General features: G+C 28.2%; 4 protein-coding genes across 5 annotated transcripts in view; 2 read left to right on the top strand and 2 right to left on the bottom strand.

Annotated features, from left to right (window-relative positions):
• Window positions 1-13,703, top strand: part of LOC119682433 (SAM50-like protein CG7639) — a 246,151-nt gene that overhangs the window by 176,655 nt on the left and 55,793 nt on the right. The gene's annotated exons all lie outside the window — the stretch shown is intronic.
• On the bottom strand, window positions 292-2,691 carry LOC119682431 (ankyrin repeat domain-containing protein 13C). Its single transcript, XM_038095876.1, has one exon. It carries the CDS (start codon window positions 2,639-2,641, stop codon window positions 1,193-1,195), a length of 1,449 nt encoding a protein of 482 aa, XP_037951804.1. The 5' UTR covers window positions 2,642-2,691; the 3' UTR covers window positions 292-1,192.
• On the top strand, window positions 2,727-7,539 carry LOC119682426 (WD and tetratricopeptide repeats protein 1-like). 2 transcript variants are annotated; one of them, XM_038095868.1, is made up of 3 exons: window positions 2,727-2,915; window positions 3,979-4,701; window positions 6,231-7,539. In XM_038095868.1, the coding sequence occupies exons 2-3, from the start codon at window positions 3,987-3,989 to the stop codon at window positions 7,397-7,399; spliced, it is 1,884 nt and encodes a 627-aa protein (XP_037951796.1). In that variant the 5' UTR covers window positions 2,727-2,915; window positions 3,979-3,986; the 3' UTR covers window positions 7,400-7,539. The 2 variants fall into 2 exon arrangements, with proteins under 2 accessions (XP_037951796.1, XP_037951795.1); XM_038095867.1 differs by lacking the exon at window positions 2,727-2,915 and adding an exon at window positions 3,763-3,927.
• Window positions 10,037-12,787, bottom strand: LOC119682441 (longitudinals lacking protein-like). The gene is made up of 3 exons (XM_038095887.1): window positions 12,631-12,787; window positions 11,399-11,485; window positions 10,037-11,330 (listed from the first exon to the last, which is right to left on the bottom strand). The coding sequence occupies exons 1-3, from the start codon at window positions 12,730-12,732 to the stop codon at window positions 11,136-11,138; spliced, it is 384 nt and encodes a 127-aa protein (XP_037951815.1). The 5' UTR covers window positions 12,733-12,787; the 3' UTR covers window positions 10,037-11,135.

The following is a 13,703-nucleotide window of genomic DNA, read 5'->3' as shown; positions in this document are numbered from 1 at the left end:
ATAAATATATATACACTTTAACTTTTAAATGTAAAAAGTATTTGTTATTTTTCTAGTTTTTTTAGCAAATAACAATTGTGACTAATTTTACAGATACGATACAGTTTATTAATTGTATTTCGTTTAAAGTAATAATACATTTAATTTTTTTTTAAATATTAAGACAAAAATATTTTGAAATCACAGTAAATTATATACATTTATAAATCTAGTATAGAACTTAATTAACCACCATAGAGTTAGTTTAACTTATATCTTATAATTTACAAAAAGAAACAATCATAAACAAGAACTTAAGTGGCATAATAAACAATAATGTTAAACATTTACATACAATACACAGTTTATGTTTATAAATGATTACAACAATAACTCTTATAATTGATTAGACGGTACAATATACAGAATACTTCATTTTTATCAAGTCATTTTGCAATTTTAATTTCTACACATATCAACATTTCACATTACATAGACATTTTTAATATTACTTACAAACTAAATTAATAATATTTTAAAGTGGATATGGATGTCTATTTTATGGATATGAAGTTACTCGTAACAGCTGGAACAAATACAGTTATCAATTATTGTAGTATATAAATTAATTATTTGTAATCCAGAGAGACGATCCTTGACAAATGCTATGAGGCTCAAACGTCTCAATCACGTACAAACGGTCAAATTGGGCAGAGATATTTAAGTGATTAATGTTTGAAAATGATTTATTTACACTGAATAATATTTGTCAATTATGTACTTATAACATAAGTATATGGTACTATGTTCAAATTTGATTTTAGGTTATAAAAATTATAATTTATTAACTTTCATCAGTAGTGCAATAGTTTGCATACGACGCAGTCTGATAAGTTGTATAAATGTTTAATAGGTTGTTATTATTAGCGTTGGTTCTTAATATTGAATTTTTTAAATTTAACTTAATTTTTCTCTTAATGATTTATTAATATTATAAACTAAAACTATGATCATTGTTAAATCGCAAGCGAAAACGTAAATACGAATGCTTAGAAGATAGTAGTAGCGATTATAATAGGCTCATTTTAGCTGTGAATTTGTTTACCTGATATTCATAGAAATATGTATAACATAATATGTGACTTAAAACTTATTGTGTAGTTGAGGAATCAGTAGAATTGCGATTGAGATCTACAGTATCTTGTTGTACTGGTCATAACTCTGGAAAACGCCGTGAATCCTCTACATAGTGAGATGGTACTTCAAAATATGTTTCTGGTATATTGTCACGAAATTCAAATTTTTGAAAAGTAATTTTTGCTGTTACTGTGTGTAAAACTGGTATTTCTACTTTTACTGGAAACCCAGATGGTAATTTAATGGTTATAAATTCACGCAATTTATTAATATGCTTAAAAGGTGCTATAACTTCTAAGACATTTAATAGCATTTCTACACTAAGCGGAAAATCTTTACTCATAGCAACAGTTGCTCTAAGGGTCTTATTAGATTGTTTGTGCACAGGTGTACGACCAAGTTGTGGACAGTTCCCTTTATCAGCAGAAATATATTGTTCCCACGTTAAATTTGGAACAGGTGGTGGTTGCAAAGAACATCGACGAGGTAAGTCTATAGAAACATTGGAATCAATTGAGCCATTACTCAAACTTGCACGTCGACCACGTGTTATAGAATCCACTAATGCACGATTTTTTTGTAAGTCATCATTTGACAAATGTTCTCTTCTTTTCCGCTGTTTTAAAACTAAGCCTTGTATAGCGTATAAATCACACTGATACTGACCGCTAACTAGTTCCTTCCTGTCTTCACGAAAAATCCAACCAGATTGAGCGCGAGAAAAATTAATTGTTTTTGTCGACATTTGAGCGGCTAAGATATCTGTCGACATAAGTACATCTACTTCGTCTTCGATATCAGCATCTTCATAACGCACATTTTGATAGCATTCATATTCATTATCTAAGACAGTTAAAGATTCATGCGGCGGCTTATCACCTCGAAAAATAAAAGATATATCACCACGTTCCCAACGCATATCATTAAAATCAACTAGTGTTGTATCTAAACGTAAAGACGCACCAGATTTATGTATTCGACAGATATCTGATGGTAGCATGCGCGATACTAGTGGCACCCAAGATGCAAAGTCCCATTTAAGTTCCATATAAAAGTCTTTTATTTCATATAGCGCTCGAACTAAATTAGAACGTCGTGCTTCCATATGATGACGTGATTGCTGTTTTAATTTTCTTAACACTGCTGATATAGTCTGCCGATCGCCGTAACTTATCGCTTCAGCAAGTGGTGACCAACCGTCGTTATTTTTTATTTTAACTGGAGCATTATGTGCTAGTAATGCATGTATACATTGCTTACGACCAAGCATGACAGCTAAATGTAAGGGCGTATTGCCATGCTTATCTTTTCGACCGATTTCTTCCTCAATATTCCAGTTAGGCGGTGGATGTTGCAATAACTCTGAAACCTTCTTATAGTTCCCATTAAAAATGGATTTGTGCAATGCAAATTCTTCAATAGTTTCCGGCTGAGTTAAAGTTTCATGAGTACTGGGAACAGAATGAATTAATATATTATCACAATTATTTGTACTTTGCCCACTCTCATTTGATTTTTTTGACATGATTTGATTTCTTATCGTTTTTCCTTTCTATTTTTAATTTAAGAAATATTTCGTTATTAATTTTAACATTTATAAAAATAAAAAATTATTATCGAATTTTCCACCTTATAAATTTTTACTTTTTACGATAAGAATCGGCGACTCCGGCTAATCAGGGTTGTTAAAAGCATAAATACATGAATCCGAAATAAATAGTGTACAACCTAAATTTTGAATTGAAAATTGTTTAATAAGTTCATATTAACGGAATAAACATATTGTGTTAATGTTTTAGGTATTTTAAAAAATTTTGTGATTTTATTTAAACAAATAAATAGTGGGTAAATACATTATTTTATAATAAACTTTTAAAAACATACACATACCACATACATATTCTTTAAAACGTTCTAGTAATTATAGGTTAAATAAAATACTTGATTTTTTTGTAAAATAAATAAACAATAATAAAATAAAGACAGAACATTTAAAAATTCAGTTAAATAAAAATAAGCAATAATGAATATATATAAATGTTTGTTATAATGATAATGGTGTGATCTTTTTGATGTAAACCGCAAAGGTTCAAAACTATTTCAGACTTTTAATAAAATGTAATACTGGAATCACTTGAGAGTTTTATTTGTAATTTTAGCTGTCAAATGTTATTGCTTTCCATACAAATTGAAAACTTTTGACAGCTAAAATTACAAACAAAACTCTCGAGTGAATCTAGTATAACATGCTTTTCAAAGCAAGGAGTTGCAATTGAGTTAGATCTTCTAGAGACACAACAATTTCTATCCAACTTAACTTTCAAAACCATTATTGTAAAGATACTTGTTAGCAAAAGTAAAATATACAGTTGTTAGCGCTTCAGTTTGTGATTCTGTTTGTATTTTATGTTCTATATATATTTTTTGTTTAAAATATATAAATATATATATACATATATATTAAATTATATAAGCATATAATTTAAACATGTAAAACAACCACTGTACCATAACCATTACTGCTTCGAATATAAATGCATCACTCATGTTTGTTCAAATTTTTGTTTGAAACAAAAGAATTTTGATATAATGGCAAGACTTATTTGTAGTTTGTTATTGAAAACAATTTTTGACGTTAAAAATTTATTGAAATAATTGTCATAAAATTAGTGATATGCTTAATAATAGCATAGAGCATATAATATAATTAATGAAAAATTCGTTAACAATGCGTATAGTATTTCATATAAAAGGGATTCATTTTACCATAATTGATTTTAACTTTAATTAGCATTTGCCTCGATTTTGAAGGTATTTAAATAAATTATAACAATTTTTTTTTTTAATAAATTTAATGTTTAGATTGCAAGATGTCAAATTTAAAAAGCTTTAACACAGAAAAATATAATGTAGCATCTTTAATTCAGGATCGGGAGTATGGTAGCACCGATTGGCTAATGCAAAGAAAACATCAATTTTCATCAGCTTTCATAAATCGATTGGAAAAAATAGCCTTACTTAAAGGCCATGAAGGCTGTGTTAATTGTCTTGAATGGAGTCATAATTCAAGATTCCTTGCTTCTGGTTCAGATGATTTTAAAGTTATAATATGGGATGCTTTTAAGTCTGTAGCTGTGCTTAATATCAAAACAAAGCATTGCGGTAATATGTTTTCTGTTAAATTCTTGCCGCAACAAAATGATTCAATTGTAGCAACAGGAGCAGCTGATAAATTTATATATGTTTTTGATATTAACAATCACACTGAACCAATATTAAGTTGTAATTGTCATATGGCTCGTGTTAAACGCCTTGCTACGGCTCCTGACTCACCAAAAGTATTTTGGTCAGCTGGAGAAGACGGTGCCATTCTACAACTGGACTTACGTGAACGACATAGATGCCAAACATCTGACAGTTCTAACCATTTAATTAACTTAGGAACATATATAGATGCAAATGCAGAAGCGAAATGTTTGGCAATAAATCCCTTACGTACAGAATTTCTAGCAGTGGGTGCTAATGATCCTTATGCACGGATATACGACAGAAGAATGATACGTTTCTTAAGTAGCACCAGCACGGGTAATTATACATTTATTTTGATGGAAAAGTATTTAAAGTATTTAATTTTTTACATATATGTATATATAAATAGATAAAGCGCAAAATCTGGAAAATATTATACATATAATATATTATATTATATATATAAATTTATATAATAAGAAAAAAAAATTATAATATTCATAATGATTATTTCTATATGTTCCTTTACCAAATATATCGAATACAGTTTAAATTCTGTATGTATTATAGATATATCTAAATAGGTTTAAAGTTTAATGGTGTTAAGTTCTCATATTATTTAAAATATTATTACTATAATAATAATACTTAGAAGTCAATTGTAGTTGGAAATACACGAAATGTTTTACATATCAAATTGCAAATAACTAAAACTAATAGTATGAGTTGAGGAGTATTTCGTTAAATTATATATATTATAATCATAATTTTAGTACTTCATAAGTACTTCTAGTTGTAGTTGTTTATAAAAAGCATAATACCTATTGTCATTACACTGCCCCATTTACTTAAAACTCACAAACAACTTTTGCAACTTTTTTGAACTCTTACACTAAATGCTTGAATTATTCATAATAATGTTATATATAAAAATTTTAGAAAGAAGAGTTCGCCAAATTTATTTTAACATATCAAACGTATACTTATATAGGAAAAATTGTTCACTCATAGCCATTTATAAATAACAATACCTTGAAATTATATGAGAATTATAACTTCATTTAAAAGTAGCCAAGCAATCACATAATAGACATTATTCAAATTACTCAGATACTTCAAAGTATCTGGATTGTTTCAATATTCAAAGAATTTGAAGCAAATCAGATATCATAACTATTCTAATCTAATAGTACTAATAAATACTAAATAATAAAAACAAATTTCGTCTCGTCTTAAAAACTATTCTGTGAAATATAATTCTTAACAATTTAATTTATTTGAATGCATATGTTTTTATTTGTTGTTTTCTTTGTACTATAGACTCAGAAATTAAATATGAGAAATACGTATCAAGTTGACAAGAATACCGTCTTCTTGAAAATCTTTACTCATACATTTTATTAGTATTGGTTGAGATTTCACAAATTTATTTACGTTTTTCCGAGGTTAAATATTTTAATATAATAGACAAAAAACTATAAAGTGTTATGAAAGATTCCAGTTTATTTTGTACCAAAATGAGGCAATAGGCCTAAATTGGTCGTTGTTATAACCTAACCTATTTAAGATAGAAAGTTCAGGTTTCAAGAACGGCCGGGTCTACGTCCCGAAGCCACTTGTCAAGTTCGAGGACCAAGTGCCGTTCGCAACACCCAAAAGTGATTACAGAAGCACATCCCTGCGGGCTATAACAGTAGCATCTTATTTATTTAAGATAATATATTGACCCCAAAGTTATAACAAAATTTATGTTAATTACTGGAGTTTTCAATTCATTAATATATATTGCACAATTTTTAATATTATAAAAAATTTGTTTATCATGCATTTTCTTTCAATTTCTCTGGTTTTTTTTTTCGTTATAGGCACTGGAATTTACAATATACCTATAAATTGTGTTAGTTATTACTGTCCTGGTCATATTCAAAAAAATAACTCTAAATTTATTGATCATGAATCTCGTGCAATTACCTACCTCACCTATAATGCGCTTGGTACAGAGTTATTGGTTAATATGGGCGGAGATCACATTTATATTTATGACTTATTAAATGCTGAAGCGCCTATATTTCTGAATTTGCCTGAATATGTAAGTTCAGATATGGATATGGATATTAATTATAGTAGTGATAGCAACTGTAGAAACTGTTCTACTACAAATTACTCTAAACGTCGTAAGTTACCTGAGCATATAGAAACATATAAAAAAATGGGAAACGAACTGCTTGAGAATGAAAAATATTTACAGGCAATTAATAGATACACTGATGCAATAGCTAAAGCACCAAATTCTTCAGTTCTGTATTTAAATCGTGCTACAGCATATATGCGTCGGTTATGGTATGGTGATGTTTACGCTGCGTTACGTGATTGTCATCAAGCTCTTAGTCTTGATCCTAGTTATATAAAAGCACATTTTCGCCTTGCACGTGCTTTACTGGAATTAGGTCGTCCACAAGAAGCTGAAGAATGTGTTAGAGAATTAATTCACCGATTTCCTAGTTATGCTAACAATCATGGAGTTTTAATGCTTAGCAAAGATATAAACGAAATGCAACAAACCACTCAATCACATCAACAAGCTACTGAGGGTTACAACTTATTGGAATTGTCAGAAAATGAATTCTTATGGCGTAATAAAGCTAAGGATTACAAAACTCGGTTTGTAGGCCATTGTAACACCACTACAGATATAAAGGAAGCAAATTATTTAGGAAAGGATGGAAAATTTATTGTTGCTGGATCAGATGATGGAAATTTTTTTATTTGGGAACGCAATACTGGTAATATACAGGCTATTTACAAAGCTGATAGAGCTATTGTAAACTGTGTACAACCACATCCAGAAATTTGTTTATTGGCTACTAGTGGAATTGAACATGATATAAAATTATGGGGACCGATCGAAACAACATCTGAGGGACCTTCACAAATCGTTTCGAATATAGATAAATGCGTTGAAGAAAATCAAAAAAAAATGAGAACCGATCCATTTGATTTAAATACCAGAAATGCGCTGTGTTGGAATGGATAATGTACACAGTTCCTTACATTTACATTATATTTTTTTTATATAATTGATATTTTAATAATGTTTTTATCTCTTAGTGTGTAATTTTTAGAACAATTTGTTAAACAATAATATAATAAGAAAGCAATACTAAATGTCTATATATAGTCAATATTATACAATTAGTAATTTATAAAATCATAATTTATTGTTAAAAAAAAAATTTGTTACAAATTAATAATAATCAAAAACTGTTTTTATAAAAATAGCATTAAACTGCAACTTATTTTTATTGACAGAGCAGCATAGTCCATGAGTTGAGTTGTGTAGTTATATAGCCAACAAAAATGATTTAATACTGGAAAAGAACACAACTTTGTTGTTCTAGGGAAATATGGATGTGTATATAAAAATAGCTTCACCTTTTTATAATATTTAAATTAAAATATATGTAATTGATATAAAATAAAATATATAAAGTAAATAATATTCATGTATAATAAATTACATGTATTTTTTACTAAAATACATAACACATAATATATATAATTTACTAATATGTATAATAAATAATACATATTTTTTACTAATATGTATAATAAATAATATATATTATTTACTATTATGTATAATAAATAATATATAACATTTACTAATATATAAAACAAATAATATGTAATATATACTCTAATATATATAACAAATAATATATATTATTTATACTAATACGTATAATAAATATATATATTATAAGATATTAATCACGAAATAATGTTTAGTTTCTGTCAAGTTAGTTTCAATAGTCCTACACCGATGGGGAAAATATTTTTTTATTTGATTTAAAAAATTAAATCTTCATCGGAAATTTAAAAATATAACTACCGCTTTATATATGTATTCTCGGACAACAGAAATTTATCTAATATATAAGAGTAGTCCATATTTAGAGGTAGATTGCATGTTTGCAACTGCAGTATTACTTTTTTATTATGTTTGTATTCTTACCTAGAATTGGGTTAGTTCAATTTATATTTTACAGTGATTGTATCAGTAATTCATATATACAATTATCTGATCGGTATAGAATCTTCTTATTTAATATGCTTTATATTATAGTATACTATAATATGACATAAGAAGCTGAAAAGCGATCGATGACTGACTTTTTCAAAAATTTAGGATGACTATTTTATTTTATGTGTGTATTATAGTATTATCCATATAGTTCCACTTGGGTACAAATGCGTGATTTCTTGATTCAATTTTCGTTATAAAGCCGTCATGTCAGAGTTTTTTACTATGTTTCATATTAATACGCTAGTTAACTTTTCTTTTGCTTAGATAGTTAGTGCAGATTGCTACTCCGAATGAAACCAAATAGTACATTATCAACTCTTATTGTACATGTAGAGAACACGAAATCAAATTATAAAAGTATATGCACACGTACGCAAACGCAAGCATTATACTTTAAATACGACATAAATGTTGAAAACACTTTACTTTTTGTAAACATGTACCCTCCCTATCGGGTGATCATAACGTACATTTATCTTCTCGAATAACCAAGCTGCTATCAAATCTCTGGTAAGTGTTGTAACTACATCCTTAGTATTTCAAGTAATAACCAAGCTGCAATCAAATCTCTGGTAAGCGTTCCAACTACATCCTTAATATTTCGAGTTTGTTTTAATGAGCTAGCTTAGCATACCAGTGTCCAACTAACATGCGTACCTGAAAACAGAGATATCTTAGATAACTGCAAGGCAGACAAACTTTTCAAGGTAGACAAACTTTTCAAGGCAAACTTAATGTTTGCTTAGCTGGCAATTGAGATCCCATCATATTTCAAAATCTACTCGAACCAAACTAGGCAAGAAACATTACGCTCCTTCAACGTAAGCGGAATCTGAGGTATTGCTACAAACAGTCCGATACATACATATTTGATAGATATGTTACAATACTAGGTCTACCTTATAACGACTTGTGGTTCTGGCTCTGAAGAGAAACTCGTACTTCACCTTCTTAGTTAATGCCAATGTTTAGCGAACTGAAGTTTAAAAATCTTTGGGCACCTTTTCTTGCCGACCTGACAAAACTGTCATCATATAAATTTAGGAATTTAGCCAAATTTATACACCTAAAAGGTTGATTCACTTTCATTAAATTGGGTGTCGTGCCTTTTAGAGTTCTTTGTACGCTAACAACTGCGATCCTTTTGCAGATTCCTTCGGTCTATGTATGTTATAAACAATGGTAACCCGTAGTATCACGACAAAGCATCATTAGAGCTCAAGGGAGCTTGACCATCACCCTAACCCAATGTAATATCTATATATATTACAGTATAAATAACATAATATATACGTTTTTCAAAAATATATTTCACTTAAAATAAATGAAGCTCTCTTTTTAAACTGCTTTTAAACATTTTTTATCATCAACATTTTGACTTTCATTCGACGATCGGAATGTCTTCTGTTCGGTAAGGGGCTGTAGCAGCACAGCTACAGAACACTGGTCGCAGTGTTCCGCTCCGTTAGGAGACGGTACCCTGTTTATTTCTAATCTATTCAATTCTATTGTATTTTATTCCAATCAGTTCTATCATAAAATTTACTCAAAAATTCATTTTTAAGTAACTTGCAGCAAAAATCCTTTTGATTTTGTAATTTTTATTATTTAATTATATATATATTTTTACATACATATGTATTATTTAATTAGCATAAAAATTTTTAAAATGTAGAGTCTTATAACTACTTTAAAACACTCATTTTATATAGCGATCTGTGAAATAAAAATAAAAATGATATTTTGATGTTAAGTGATTTAAATAGAATTCTTAAGTCTATTGAAAAGAAAAGAAAAAAAAAATATATATATTTATATAAATATATATGTTTTTATATATATGTATAACGTTCATATGTATAAATGTTTATATATTTTAAGGCTAACTAAAGATAGTCAGAATTGCAAATTAATGCAACTTAAAGGAAAAGTATTTTACAACATATATTAAGTAAATAATGGTAATTAATGTAGATTTTTCTTCAACTGTAACTACAATTATGTTTTTAATTCTAATACTAAAATGAAATTTTATTTTACATATTCTTTTAATTTACAACTATAAAATTCACAATTTATGTCATATTTAAATGAATAATAAATAAAAAGCAAATAATAAACTAAATATTGGAATATTGTAAACATCAATAATGCGTTCATAATGTGGCATATTTTTAAATAAGATCAATCAACATTGGATGCTTTTAAGAATATATATTTCTTAGATTTATCTTTTATTTTTGCACTTGTATGAAAGTTATCCAACTGATTAGTTGAAATGTAAATATTACAAAATCTGAAGGAGTAAAGACATAATGCGATATAAAGATATAAATTGTGACACAAGAAGAAGGTAATATTTTGAGTATACAAGTATATAGTTAGTTGGACATAGCTCAAAATATGTCTTCAAGTTATATTTAAAATGTAACATCGCTTTACATTAGATATCAATTAACTTCTATACTTAATAAAAATATACGTCAAGTCAAGTCGAGATGTTTAAAAAATTTAAGTTATATATATCTGCATACTTATAAAGGTATATAATTATGTAGATATATATGTACAGAGATAAGAATTTGTATACTAATTTTTCTATGAATGATTATTGAAATTAAAAATAACACGATTTTACTGTTTGTTGCATTTTAAAAATTCTTAATGTTACATTGTATTTTAATCAACCCTCCCGCTTTATAGAACTAGGAGTTTCTGCTAAGCCTTTAACTTTCAGCCTGTCAGCAGTTTTTAAAAATGCTGGTAACTGCTCTTGGGATACATTAACTTCACCGGCATACATAAATTCGAGAATAGCTTGCAGATGAATATACGAAACATCTTTAAGTATAATTATTGGATGCTTAGAGGGATTCTCCTAAAATTAATAGAGAAAATAACTAAATAAATACGTGTTCTAATATTAACAAATATATTTTTAATTACCTCCAAGAGCGCCTTAAAGTAAGGGCTGCATGCTGAAAGTACCATTTTATGAGCTTTGCATGTTTGACCTTCGCATGCCAATGTAACCTAAAACATAAAATAATATTAACATAAAATTTTGGCATGATCTTATTTATTATAAGTGCTATAAGTGTTAAATTCTGTTTTTATTATTTTATTATAACATAATATAGTGGATGTATTTGCAGACGAACAGAAACAGTATACATGAGGTGAGATGTTATAGTTGCAAAATTAAGGGATAATGTTTATGCAGATAATAAGTGAAATAGGTATAGACAGGGGAGGAATTAGAAAGTATAAGTCAAAGTGAAAGAATTTAGTCACTTCGATGGTGCGAAGCCACTAAAGTCGGCTAATAGAATTTAAATTGGTATGTTATGAGGGTTCGGTTAATAGAGTTAGAATACGTCTTGAGGAGTAGAGTTGAATTTGGTCCACATATTAGAAATTACTGTATTTATAATTGATACGAGAATATATCTCTGTCTAAGTTGAGCCAGTACAGTTTCGGCTGCCTGTGTCGTATGGTATGGACAAGGTCATTAACCGGGAAGGGGTCACATCTGTAAAATTTTTCTCCTTTTTGTTGTATAAACCGAAAAGCAATCAAAAAGTGTTATATTGAAATAATTATTATCTATTTTTATCTCATTGCTATCACATGTTGATGAAGGAAAACCACACTAGGTTATAATTATAAAAAATTAATTCAGTCACATTCGATCACACTTTTAGAGAGGAACCAGTATCCTACACTGTATGCTCATATAGACTACGTTCATGCGTTTTAATAAGAAAAGTAGTTAATATTTGTTGTCCTCATGTGTGGTAAGTGTTCATGATATGATTATAGAATACCCAATTCTAACGAAGGGAGAAAACTTAACTTATTGTGATGCCATGTGTATCACAAGTTGTGTAACTTGAGTAAATCATTTTTTAGGAATACTTATTTTATGTTAAAAGATTTTTTTTGTTAAAAGTTAGGGAAAGAAGTTAAAAAGATATTAACCCCACCTCTATTTCATTTTATTTTATATTCGGGTGTTTTATACATATAAAGTTGAAAATTTAATAATTGTGGACATGCTTTCAGTACAAAAAATAAATTTTCATGTGCTCTTAATATACTAAGTATATACTTGGTTAATTATTAATAACTCAAAAATCTATTATTATATATTCTTAAAGTTTAAATTAATACTTACATCTGTGAAACTTTTCTCATCCCGTAAATGTCGGAATGAAGTAACCATATTCGTTTGAAAATCGTTCCATTTTAGAAAAAACTGTTGATCGGACGACATCATGAAGCTTTTTTTTATAAATAAATAGCCAAATAACAAGTAGTAGGAAAGAAGATGTTTATCTAAAATTAAATTTATAATTAAAAAGTTTGAATATATTATATATAAGTGAATTATTGGTAAGGTATTTAAGCATTATTTAAATTGAAAGCCTTGCTTTCAAGATTAAAGAATATCATCAGATATTAAGGTTATCAGATAGACCTATCAGATAGAATATAATTATATTTTTTATATGACATATCATATTCTTTAATCTGATTGAGTATGATCAGATTTCTGGTTTGTAGTAACATCCCAAAATTGGATGCTACTAATATAAAACTGAGCTTGATTTATACACGAAAATGAAACTTACAAAAACTTTTATGATGGTGGTTGAAAAAAAACTGAGACTGTGATGGAATTAGAATTAAATAAAACCCGTAACGTTATTAGAAACAAATGGCTCTCAATTAGATTTATTGAAAACACCCATGCAACCAATAACTAAAAACGAAATCAATCTGAAACCGTATTAGTTCCAAGCAAACACGAACGCAGTCAATTTTTCTTCTCTAATAAAAGTAGTTGCCAATAAATCCCGAGAATATCGTTGAAAAGATGAGACCAAATCTAAAGAACTCATGAACGATAGAGTCATATATGATTAAAGTTCTCAAAGCAAATAAATTAAACCTAAAAAGGAGAATCAGAAACGGGTAATAATTACGGCAGACACTGAAAAATATGGTGAAATAGTGGAGATTTGGAGTTAGTTAGAAAATTAAAAGATGATGGCCAACATAAAAGAGACCCTCCCGGAAGTAATAAGAAATTAGTTCTTGGGAAAATTTGTTTCTCCAAAGAGGGGGTATTTTTGTTCACATGCTACATATTAATATGCCAGGAACTCGGGCGCACCATTCCGACGACAGTCAGAAAAGAAGAATTATATAAATCAGAAACAGTTTCAATAAAAGGTGGGAAGATTC

Source organism: Teleopsis dalmanni, chromosome 2 (assembly GCF_002237135.1).
Source record: "Teleopsis dalmanni isolate 2A chromosome 2, ASM223713v2, whole genome shotgun sequence".
NCBI lineage: Eukaryota > Metazoa > Arthropoda > Insecta > Diptera > Diopsidae > Teleopsis > Teleopsis dalmanni.
This window is presented reverse-complemented; position numbering and strand designations above follow the sequence as displayed.